At 45.0% G+C, this 13,250-nt stretch overlaps 1 protein-coding gene across 1 annotated transcript in view; it reads left to right on the forward strand.

The window, feature by feature from the left end:
- LOC144696014 (exostosin-1-like) overlaps positions 1–13,250 on the forward strand; it is a 286,811-nt gene that overhangs the window by 250,737 nt on the left and 22,824 nt on the right. Inside the window, exons 9-10 of the mRNA XM_078567185.1 lie at positions 3,470–3,630; positions 9,401–9,572. Of these exons, the coding sequence (XP_078423311.1) occupies positions 3,470–3,630; positions 9,401–9,572 (333 nt within the window). The remainder of the gene's footprint in view (positions 1–3,469; positions 3,631–9,400; positions 9,573–13,250) is intronic.

Below are 13,250 nucleotides of genomic sequence, written 5' to 3' on the forward strand. Positions count from 1 at the left end.
ACGTCTAATAGAATTATTGAATCATAGTAAAGAAGAATATTGACAGGAACAGCAAGAAACAGGTCATTCAGACCAACCAGTCCATGTCATTATTCCACTCAAACCTGTAAATGGATTCTAAATACAGTTTGGTATATTTCCAAATAGGGAAATGTTTGATAAGGGTATGTTGGGGAAACATTAATAGTCTGATCTATCATTGATCTATTAAAAGGGGCAGGGCTTTTCATGTAATCAGCTTTTCCTTGTGTTCTTATGAAGGAAAGATCTGTTTCCTTCCTTCTTTCTCTCTGTCTCATTTCCTTTCTCTTTCTGTCATGCTGGTTATGCACCTTTTTCTATTATCCTTTCTCATTCTTTCTTTTTCTCTCCCTTTCAGTGTCTCCTCTGTCTCTTTTGATCTATTTTGTTATTTCTGTCCATTTATGTCTCTTTCTCTGTCTCTCACTTTTTTTCTCCTATCCCTGTCTCTCACTGTCTTGTTCTTTCTCCCTTTTTCTGCCTCTTTATTTCAACTCTGTTGATGCCTCCCTTTCTTTTACTATTTATTTCACATTCCCTCTCCTTTCTTTCTGTCTTTTTCTTTTTCTTTCTCCCTCTCACCTTCTCACTTTCTTACTGCCTTTCTTTTTTGCCGGTCTCTTTCTTCCGTCTCTTTCTCTTTCTGTCTCTGTTTCTCTCTCATTCCTAGGATGCAAGTTATTAAGGCTCGGTGACTTAACGAGTTGCTATTTTTCTCAGAAAGTCATCTCTACAGTCTAACAATAATTTCATATCCTCCTCCAAATACACCTACATCTTTAATTCCACTACCATTTGTGAAAGACAAGTGCAAAATATTGATGTAATATCTTTCACACCTTCTCCCTCAACAACTAGATTCCTTCCCTCTTTTTGACTGCTATTTTATTTTTTGCATGCTTGCAAACACCCTTGCTATCAAATATACTTCCAGTTCATTTCCTAGAGTGAAGATATTCAAGCTGTGAGCCATGGACCAACGTCTGTCCTTTCATTTCTGACACATTTATTCTAAATCCCCGCAGGGTTACGGGGAGAAGGCAGAGGAATGGCACTGGGTGAATTAATCATTCAGATGGCTGATGCAGACATAATGGACCGAATGGCCTCCTTCTGCGCTGTAACAATTCTGTGATTCTGTTAGTATCCACAGTTTGAGATATGCAAATTACTGGGACTGTGGGATTAAGCTTTACATGTGCCCCCCAAGGCTCCATAGTGTTCACTCAAGTGTCCACACAAATGGAAAACCATGAGCCCTCGGGGGCAAAGGTACTGTGCAATACTGACCATAAGTATGCACTAAATTGGTGGTTGCATTCGTCTTCTCAGGGCAAGGGAGGGAGATGGTGTAACGAATGGAATGTGCGGATTCACATCACTCATAGTGCAACATGTGTGACGCTCCTGAACATGATCTGTGAGCGAGCCATTACTTGGCATTGTGGTCCTTAATACAAAGCATTAGCCACACTGCATTAGAGTAACTACAGAGACTGTAAAGTTTAGCATTCCAATTGAATGCCCCCCTCCGGCAAAGAACAATCATTATCATCCATTGCTAAGTTGTTTTTCATAAGTGTCAGTGTTAGCCCAAAGATGTAAATGATTGAATGGTTGGCCAACCAGATAAGCGAAAGAGATAAAGTAGCAACCTGGCACTGCGGGACCGAGTAGGAGATGTGTTTTTACATGCCTCATTCAACAGTGGATGAGATGGTCAACCCTATTAATATTAATCCACTTCATATCAAAACACAATGCCATCAGCATTTGTCATCTCTGAACTGTGCAGTGAGTCAAAAGGAAATAAACTGCCCTTGCAAACAAAATTAGAGTATGGGGCACTAGAGGATGCATTCTGCTTTCTTTCTGTGCAATAAAGAAAATAAAGAACTGGCATTCCTATAAGGCCTTTCACTCCCCGGAATCCCAAAACCCTTTAAAGCTGAAGAAGTTATTTTGATGTAACTATTATAATGGAGGAAAGGCGAACAGAAAATTTGCGCACAGTAAGCTCCCATAAACAGCGATGTGATAATAGCCAGATAATCTTTGTTAGTGATGTTGGTTGTGGGATAATATTGGGCAGGACACCAGGGAGAACATCCCTGCTCTTCTTTGAAATAATATTTTGGGATCTTCTACATTTACCTGAGAAGGCTGATCGAGCCTCTATTTAGCGTTTTATCTGGAGAAAAATTACATTCAGAGATAAAGAGTCTAATAAAAATTTACTTAATGGTAATTCAATTTGGACTATTGAATTTTTTGGTAGGTAGTCCAATTCAATAAATAAGTAGCTTCACCAAAATACTCAATAGACTTTCAGATGTTCCATTCAACAGCCAACTTGAATTGGATTCCATGGAACCTTGACCAACTCACCATTCTGTCCCTTTCCTGACTTGCACCATCTCTTCTTTGCCCAGCTCGCTGATCTACATCCCGGTCAGGCAATGGCTCGATTTTAAAATTGTCATCTCTGCTTTCAAATCCTTCAACAACCTCATCTCTCCCTATCTCGGTAACCTCCTCCACCTCTACAACTCTCCACGATCTCTGCACTGCTTCAATTCTGGCCTCTCCTGCATTGGTGATTTTTACTGCTCACCATTGCTGACCATATGAAGGCATATGCCTTCAGCTGCCTAGGCCCTAAGCTCTAGAATACCCTCTCTAAACGTATTTATTTCTCCACCAATCTTATCTCCTTTAGGATACCTACTCTTTGACCAAGTCTTTGGTCGTGTGAACCTAATATCTCCTTATGTGGCTCGGCGTCAAATTTTGTTTGACAATCACTCCCGTGAAGCTCCTTGGGATGTTTTACTGCATTAAAAGAGCTGTATAAATGCAAGTTGTTGTTGTTAAAGTTGAGTTTTAACAAATTATTCAACTGCAGCTGTTATATTCTGGTACCTTTGGTTCTACTCAAGCACCAACGTATCTTCCTTCCCATCACCAATGAAGGAATTGAATTTGGTGACTCCAACATTGGCCTTGGGTTTGTAAGTAAAGACACTGACTAGTGTGATACTGGACTACCAGCCTGGAAGACCCAGGCTCCATCCCCAGTTTGCATTTTGTTAGCACATCCCAAATGGAGCGGGAGAAAGGACACTGCAAATGGCTACAGCACACCTGGATGTGTGATAGGAAATGGCAGCTAATGTTCCCGTGCCTAGGCAGTAGCTTGAACTGGAATGTGTGCTTGTGTGAGCGGCTCAGCTGTGATGCCTCCTTGACGAAACAATCAGGGTAAAATCCTTATGTGAATAATGGATCTCTGGATGAACTACAAGCACCTGTGAAACTGCACATTCAGGAGAAAAGATCAAGGGTAAAAAAGTGATGCAAGTTTACTGATGTCTTTAAAGCCATGTTAATATTCATAGTTTGCATCAAGGACACACTTGAAGAGCCGTTGCCTTTGTTCCTTCTCTAGGTTGATTTTGCGTTCATCGTGTGGTGCAGCTTCCCTGATCGGATTGTAGGTTACCCAGCTCGCAGTCATTTTTGGGACAGCAGCAAAGGATTATGGGGATACACATCAAAATGGACCAATGAGTATTCCATGGTGTTAACTGGAGCGGCATTTTACCACAGGTAACAACATTCAAAGGAAAAGGTAAGCAGCGCTCACGGCTTCTGTGAGACACTTGGAGGGCACAAGGATTTTAGGTTCTGGGACAAGACTGCTTTCCATCCCAGCAAGCCCAGTGAATGTTGGCTCTCTCTCAATGGGAAAGTCATTAAAATAATTTTGACAGTTTACATATTTCACATTGGAATTGAGTATTCAGGTTTATTCAGCTTTCATCTTTGGAGTAAAACTGCCCAGTGTTTGGGCTGTCCAGGAATTTCTAATGAATATAAACCAGACATAGAAAGTCTCTTTTCTGTTTGATTACAGGCCTATTTTCCCCACTTCGTTTCTGTGGTTACAGTAGCTGCAATTATTGTTACCATGGTTTTTGTTCCCTTTTTAATCAGCAGAATATTAAATTTCATCCTTTGCCTCAATCCCAGCAACCAGTATCAGCCATTCGGCCCTTCAAATCTGTTCTGCTATTCAGTTGGAACTCTGACAGTGCAGCACTCCCTCAGTACTCAATGGGAGAGTGTGTGTGCATGGGCAGAATTTTTACCTTGACGGGCGGGCACGGCGGGCAGGCCCAGGAGCGGCCGCGGAATGGTCCGCCACCCGCGATCGGACCCCAACCGCGATTTCACGCTGGCTGGCCAGTTAACGGCCACCAGCATGAAACCACGCTGATAACCTCCGCTGCCTGGGTGGCCTCCATCACATGAGCAGGGACATGTTAAAAATGAGTTTTAAAATTTTTAATGGTTTTTTTAATCACTGTTCAAAACGTCATCCCACCTGTGAATGAGGTTTCGCAAAAAATGCAACAGCTGCTGGCCTATTTGCCCGCCCATTAACCATAAGGTTGGACGGGCAGGGAAAATTTCACTTTAATTAATCTATTATTGGGCTCAACAGCCCCCTTAATTGTTGGCGGCCCGCTCCTGACTCCTGTGTGGGTCCGCCTACCGAAATACCGCGCGATGACGTCAGGACGCTCGCCCAACGTCATCGCGAGCTATTTCACTTTTGTGCGTGTCGGGCGCGTGCCCGCATGCTGAGCTGAAAACCCTGCCCCATCGGTAAGTGTCCACGTGTGGGATACTCTGACAAGAGCAACAGAATTATTCAGTGCACAGCCTGTGCTGAGTTAGCTGTGACAGTGTAGGGTCACAGAGTTGGCCTCAGTGCCCCTGGATAAGCTCAGTGCGCTCTTGCATACAAGATCACATGAGGGATACCACTGGCACACCTTAATTCATTCAACCAGACAAGCAGAATAACCGTACGTTACCTTAACTGGAGCTAACTTGTTTCAGTGACAACTAGCTTTGGGTCTCCCCCACGAGTGAAAATATCTCTATGGGGAGAGTTTTCCCCCCCATCGGGGTGGTGGTTGTGGGGGCGGGCGCAGACCCGATCGGTGCCCCCGATCAAGTCCGCACCGCTATTTTATGTGGGCGGGCCAATTAAGGCCCGCCCAGCGTGACGTGCGCCCGGAAGCGCTGAGCGCTCCCTGCGCGGGCGGGGGAGTGTTCCCTGAGTCAGTGCCTGCGCTCTTTCCCACATGTGCACGAAAGAGCGCAGAAATCTCCCTGAGGCACCCATTGGTTTAAGTTTTAAAAATCTAAATAAAGAAAAGAAAAATTTTTAAGACATGTCCCCTCGTGGGACAGTGTCACATGAGCTGGGACATGTCAATGAATTTTTATGAAAAATTTTATTCAATTTATAAACATTTCATGAAACCTCATCCCGCCCGTGGATGAGGTTCCATGAAAAATACAAAGGCCGCCTGGGCTCTTAGCCTGCCCGTCAAGCCTTAAGGTTGGACAGGCAGCTCAGTTTATCAGTTTAATTAGTTTTTAAATGGCCTTAATAGGCCTTTGACAGTTTGGTGGGCGTGCAGCCGATTTGGCTGCGCGCCCACTGAACTGAAAATCTAAGTGACACGCGGTGACATCGGGACACACGCCTAACGTCACCCCGCATAATTTTTATGCCTCGGCAAGCAGGCCCCCACCCCCGCTCGCCAAGCTGAAAATTCTGGCCTATGTCTACCTTATAGGAACATAAGTTTCTCTGGTTTGAACATACTCAATGACTGACCCTCCATAGCCCCCTGGGGTAGAGAATTTCAAAGATTTGCCACCCTCTTAGTGAAGAAATTTCTCCTCATCATAATCCTAAATGTCTTATCCGTTACTCTGAGACTGTGTCCCCTGGTTCTAGACACCCCCCCCACCCCCCCCACCACCACAGCCAGGATGCAACATCCTTCCTACATTTACCTTGTCGAGTCCTGTAGGAATTTTGTATGTTTCAATGAGATCATCTCCCATTCTCCTAAACTCTGCAAAATACAGGCCAAGTCTCCTCAATCTCTCCTCATAGGACAATCCAGCCATCCAAAGAATCAGTCTGGTGAACCCTCGTTGCACTCCCTCTATGGCAAGTATATCCTTCCTTGGGTAAGGAGATCAAAATTGTCTGCAATACTCCAGGTGCGGTCTCCCAAGGCTCCACACAATTGTAGCAAGACATTTTTACTCCTTTACTCAAATCCTCTTGCAATAAAGACAAACATACCATTTGTCTTCCTAATTGCTTGCTGCATCTGCACATACATTCAGTGATTTATGAACAAGGACACCCAGGTCCCTTTGGACATCAATACCTGCCAATATCTCTCAACATTTAATGCTCTGTATTTCTGTTTTTCCTACCAAAGTGGATAACTTCTCATTTGTGATATTTTATTGATTTTATTGAGGATTGTAAATGTCTCTATTAGGTCACCCCGCTAGAGAACTCTCGGTTCTGGTATCATTCTTGCATATCGTTTTTTTGCGCTTTTCCCCAGTGCCTCTAAATCTTTTTTGTGACAAAGAGACCAGAAATGTGCAGAGGTTGAGCGTATATACTCAGAAGTGGCCTCCTCGGGCAAATACAAAGAAGTTAAAATTAGTGTTACTGGCCCTTGCTTTGTAACCCAGGGCAGGATTTTCGGGGTCGTCGGGCGGGGGTGGCGGACGGGCCCTGGAGTGACTGGGGAACTGCCTGTGTTTGGCGCCCGACCATGATATCACGCTAGCTGGCCAATAAACAACCAGCCAGCGTGAAAGGTGCACTGAAAAGGTCAGCGCTGACGGGGGCTGGGGGTGGGGAGGAGGGCGAGTGCTGATGTCAGCGCGGGCGCAGGGGGGTGCGCAATGACAGGCCCCTGAAGGCAGAGAGCTGCCTTGGGGAGCTGAAGAATTTAAAAGCAAGAAATAAGGATGTAACAGTGCAGAAGAAAATGTCCACATAAGGACTCACTCACCAAAACATATAGATAATAAAAATTCTGCCCAAACATTTTTGTTTTTTTTTTAAATTGACGTCGGAAACTTCATCCCCTGGGTGAGGTTTCCTCAAACCCGAAAGCCGCCTGGCCGATTCGCCCGCCCGCCAACCGTAACGTTGGACGGGCAGCAAAAAATCGCTAAACAAAACTTTCAGTGGCTTTAATAGGCCCCCTAATTGTCAGCGGGCAGGCTTGCTGCCAGCTCTCGCGCACACCCACCGACCAAAATATCGTGTGATGACTTTGGGACACTCCCCCGACGTCATCACGCACTATTTTACGCTTGATCGGGTCAGGTGCGTGCCTGCCCGTGAGACATAAAATGCTACCTCTGTTGTCTATTTTGAGCAGTGGAAGATCTCCTCCCCTCCCCCACCCCCATCCTTCCCACCCTTTGAAGAGACTATTTTAAAAATTGGGCTGCCCACTCCCACCCCCTCGACTGCCCATGCCAAACGCTGTATGGCCTTGGCAGCGTATTATCAGGGTCAACTGGTTTGATAATGAGCCTGATTGAGCCTTGGTTATCTATTTAAATACGCTGGGCAGGCTGATAATTTTGGCACCCGCACACCCCCTGTATTATGGGAGTGAGCTTGGGGATGTGTGGGAAGGCGGTTGAGTGGGCACCCCCCCCCCTATTTTACATGCCCCCCCCCCCAACCGAAAACACACTTGGTGGGGGCACAGAAAATGCAGCCCAAGGTCAGTGCAGCCGCTGCTGTTACAGGTAGTGATGTTTTATAATGTTCAAATACGTAAGGAAGGAATTCATGTGGCACCTTTCATGTCTCCAGGAATTCCTAAAGCAATTCTCACTTTCAAAATGTGGTCAATATTATGTCGGGAAATATGGCAACTCAATTTGCACGCAGCTAGGTCCAAAAGCACCAGTTTAGATAATCTGTTTTCGTGATGTTGATTGAGGGATAAACATTGGTCCAAGACAAAGAGGGTAATGTCAGTGCTCTTCTTAACAATTGCATCATGGGATTTTTTAGGTTTACCTGGGAGGGTAGGTGGAGCTTCAGTTTATCATCTCACTCGAAAGACGGCACCTCCGACAGTGCTGTGCACTCTCAGTACGACACTGGAATGTCAACCTCGATTTTTGTGCTAAAGTCTCTGGAATGGGATTTGAGTCCAAAACCTTCTGACTTAGAGGTGAGCATGTTACCCACTGAGCCACAGCTGCAACAACAAGCAGTTAATGCAGTAAAAGCCCAGCTGATCTGTGGCGTGTTTGAACAATAAATGATTGCCAGGATATCAGGAGTAACCCCCTGCTCAAATTCGAATAGAATAGTGAATTGTCATGGAACCTTTTACATCAACCTGAACAGCAGATGGGCATTGGTTTAAGTTGTGGGCAGGAAAGTTATGTTAAACTTGTGTAAACGTGGACTACTGTACACATTTCTGGTCTATTATTACAAAGAAGGATATATAATCATTGAAGAAGAGGCAAAAAATGCTTTACAAGGCCGATACCAAAACTGAGAGATTATAACTATCAGAAAAGACCCAGCAGGGTGGGGGTCTCTTCTATTACCAATCTCAGCCATGTTACCATAGGGACATGCTCAGCGGCCGTTTAAATTGTGCAAATCTAGAGAGTGAGTGTTGGGCAACTATTGCACCTTAGGGGACATCACCATCGGGTTCAGTCCTGCCCGAACCTGATCTTCACACATGGGTCATCCAGCGGGAATCATGTGTTAGTAATCAGGAGCAGGAACACTAGCTGGTTTTATCTGCAACAAGCTCACAGTTATAGACGCCAAATATAACCTTCTTAAGAAAGAAAGAACTTGCATTTATATAGCACCTTTTGCAAACTCAGGACCTCCCAATGTGCTTTACAGCCAATGAAGTACTTTTGAAGTGTGAACATTGTTGTAATATTGGAACCATAGCAGCTTATTTGCTCACATGTAGGTCCCACAAACAGCGATGAGATAAATAGCCAATTAACCTGTTTTCAGGTGTTGCTTCAGGGATAAATATTAGCTCATACACTCGAGCGAACTCCCCTGCTCCTCTTCAGAATAGTGCCATGGGATTTTTTTTTTATCAATCGGAGAAGGCAGATGGAGCCTCAGTTTAACGTCTCATCCAAAAGACAACACCTCTGACACTGCAGCATTCCCATCTCACTCAAGTGTCAGATTGTATGCTCAAGCCTCTGGAGCGGGGCTTCAACCCACAACATTCTGACTCAGACGCAAGAGTGCTGCCACTGAGACCTGGCCTTGCCACTGGTTTTGCCATGATCATCTGAATGAGCTCAGATCACGAACTGAATGCTGGATCTTCATGTTTTGTATGAGTCAGTACCTCACATTGGTGCAATTCCAACCTAGATAGCAGGGGAGCTGCCCGGAAACAGCCAACTTAGACAGCAATCAATGTTTCCTGAGCTCTTTTTTTTTGTGCTTTCACAGATATTATCATCACCTGTTCACACATTACCTGCCAACGAGTCTACACGCACTCTTAGACCAGACCGCCAACTGCGAAGATATCCTGATGAATTTCCTGGTGTCATCAGTCACTAAGCTTCCCTCAATCAAAGTGACGCAGAAGAAACAGTATAAAGAGACACTGATGCAGCAGGTGTGTCATGTTATTTTACTCCATAAGAGAATCCCATGGATAGGATATTTACTCCATAGGTGGTCCTGAAACATAGCTGAAGATGGTATCTGAAGGGTTTTAATCAGGAGAAACTATTTCCACTGGCAGAAGAGACAGTAATTAGTGTGAGTATTGTATCTTAATTCTAGGCAGCACACTTTAGAAAGGATGTCAAACCTTAGAGAGGGTGCAGAAGTGATTTACTGTGAAAGCCAAGATTCTCAGCATGCCTTCCCCATTGGAGTATGGAGCAAGCCCTTTAATGTCTAAGCTATGCATGACTACAGGATGAGGTAATGAAGGGCTACCTGGGCTCAAAGAGTCAATGGAAAAGAAGAGACTTGGATATGAGGCAGCCATTCAGCCCCTTGGGCCTATCCTGCCATTCAATGAGATCATGGCTGATGTATATCTCAATCCACATGCCATGGCACCATATTCCTTAATACCCAACATATACGAGATGGTTTTCTAGAGCAGTATGTTGACGAACCAACTAGGGAATAGGCTATTTTAGATCTAGTGTTGAGTAATGAGAAAGAGCCAATAAGTAATCTCGATGTAAAGGAGCCTTTAGGGAAGCTTGACCACAATATGATAGAATTTGACATTAAGTTTGAAAGTGATGTAGTTGAATTTGAACGAAGGGGCTTAAATCTAAACAAAGGAAATAACAAAGGTATGAGGGGCAAGTTAGCTGCGGTAGATTGGGAAACTACATTAAAAAGTAGGACAGCAGATGGACAATGACTAGCAGTTAAAGAATTAATACATGGTTTGCAACAAATATACACTGCTTTAAGGAACAAAAACTCAACAGGAAAAATGATTCAACCATGGCTAATAAGCAAAGTTAAACATTGCAATAGGTCAAAGGAAGGGCCTTATAAAGTGGCCAAAACAGTAAGCTTGAGGGGATTGGGAGCTTTTTAGAATTTAGGGGATGGAGGCGTTGGCATAGGTGTAGTGGTATTGTCACTGGGCTAGTAATCCAGAGACCCAGGGTAATGCACTGGGGACCCAAATCTGAATCCAACCCAGGCAGATGGTGAAATTTGAATTCAATAAAAGCCTGAAATTAAAAGTCTGATGATGACCATGAAACCGTTGTCGATTGTCGTAAAAACCTATCTGGTACACTAATGCCTTTAAGGAAGGAAATCTGCTGTCCTTATCTGGTCTGGCCTACATGCGACTCCAAACCCACAGCAATGTGGTTGACTCTTAAATGCCCTCTGAAATTGGCTGTATCAAACCACTGCAAAGTCTAAAAGGAATAAAACCTGGCATCAGTCTAGGCACTGGAAATGACAGCCCTGTTGACCCTGCAAAGTGCCCCTTACTAACATCTGGGGACTAGTGCCAAAATTGGGATAGCTGTCTCTAAAAAAATAGCAATACTCACGGAATCTTACCTTACAATCAATGTCGCAGACACCACCATCACCATCTCTGGGTGTGCCCTGTCCCACTGGCATGACAGACCCAGCAAAGATGGCAACACAGTGCTATACAGTCGGGTGGGAGTTCCCCTGGGAGTCCTCAACATTAATTCTGGGCCCCATGAAGTCTCATGACACCAGGTCAAACATGGGCAAGGAAACCGCCTGTTGATTACCACATACTGCCGCACCACTGCTGATGAATCAGTGCTCCTCCATGTTGAACACCATTTGGATGAACCACTGAGGGTGGTGCAGAATGTACTCAAGGTGGGGACTTCAATGTCCATCACCTCAGTAGTACCACTACAGACCGAGCTGGCCGAGTCCTTAAGGACACAGCTGCTAGGCTGGGGCTGCAGCTTGTGGTAAGGAAATGAACAAGAGGGAAAAACTTACTTGACCTCATCCTCACCAACCTGTCTGCCGCAGAGGCATCTGTCCATGACAGTATCGGTAGGAGTGACCACCACACAGTCCTTGCGAAGACTAAGTCCCATCTTCACATTGAGGATACCCTCCATTGTGTCGTGTGCCACTACAACCGTGCTAAATGGGATAGATTTCAAACAGATCTAGCAACTCAAGACTAGGCAGCCTTGAGGTGCTGTGGGCCATCAACAGCAGCAGAATTGTACTCGAACACAATCTGTAACCTCATTGTCTGGCATATCCGTCACCCTACCATTACCACCAAGCCAGGGATCAACCCTTGTTCAATGAAGAGTGCAGGAGGGCATGCCAGGAGCAGCACCAGGCATACCTAAAAATGAGGTGTCAACCTGGTGAAGCTACAACACAGGACTACTTGCGTAACAAACGGCATGAGTAGCAAGTGATAGACAGAGCTAAGCGATTCCACAACCATTGGATCAGATCCAAGATCTACAGTCCTGCTACATATGTCGTGAATGGTGACGGATGATTAAACAACTTACTGGAGGAGGAGGATCCAAGAATATCTCCATCTACAATGATGGGAGAACCCAACATATGAGTGCAAAAGAGAAGTACTAAGTGGATGATCCATCTCAGCCTCCTCCAGAGGTCCCCAGCTTCACAGATGCCAGTCTTCAGCCAGTTTGATTCACTCCACGTAATATCAAGAAATGGTTGAAGGCACTGGATACTGCAAAGGCTAAGGACCCTAACAATATTCCAGCAATAGTACCGAAGACTTGTGCTCCAGAACTTGCTGTGCCCCTGGCCAAGTTGTTCCACTATAGCTACAGCACTGATATCTACCCAGCAATGTGGAAAATTGCCCAGGTGTGTCCTGTACACAAAAAGCAGGGCAAATCCAACCCGGCCAATTACCTCAGTCTATTCTCAATCATCAGTAAAGTAACATTCTCGTCACACAAGTGCCAGGTAATAACCATCTCCAACAAGAGAGAATCTAACCATCATCCCTTGACATTCATTGACATTGCCATTGCTGAATTCCCTTCTATGAACATCTTGGGGGTTACCATTGACCAGAAACTGAACTGGACCAGCCATATAAGCACTGTGACTACAAGAGCAGGTCAGAGGCTAGAAATCCTGTGGCAAGTAACTCACCTCCTGACCCCCACAGACTGTCCACCATCTACAAGGCACAAGTCAGGAGTGTGATGGAATACTCTCCACTTGCCTGGATGAATGCAGCTCCAACAACACTCAAGAAGCTCGACACCATCCAGAACAAAGCAGCCCACTTGATTGACACCCCATCCACACATACTCTCTCCCTCCACCACCGATGCACAGTGGCAGAAGTGTGTACCATCTACAAGATGTGCTGCAGGAACTCACCAAGGCTCCTTAGACAACCCCTTTCAAACCCATGACCATTAGCATCTTGAAAGACAAGGGCAGCAGATAGATGGGAATGCCACCACCTGGAAATTCCCCTCCAAGCCACTCACCATCCTGAATTGGAAATATCTCGCCATTCCTTCACTGTCGCTGGGTCAAAATCCTGGAACTCCGCTCCTAACAGCACTGTGAGTGTACCTACATCACATGGACTGCAACGGTTCAAGAAGGCAGCTCACCGCCACCTTCCCAAGAGAAATTAGGGATGGGCAATAAATGCTGGCCTTGCCAGTGATGCCCATATCCCATGTTTGATTAAACAAAAAGCAAATGAGGACCAAGAAACTGACAAAGAAAGCGAAAATAGAATATGAAAGTAAACTGGCTAGAAACATAAAAGCAGACTGTAAAATGC

The sequence above is a fragment of the Cetorhinus maximus genome, chromosome 21, assembly GCF_964194155.1.
Source record: "Cetorhinus maximus chromosome 21, sCetMax3.hap1.1, whole genome shotgun sequence".
Lineage (NCBI taxonomy): Eukaryota > Metazoa > Chordata > Chondrichthyes > Lamniformes > Cetorhinidae > Cetorhinus > Cetorhinus maximus.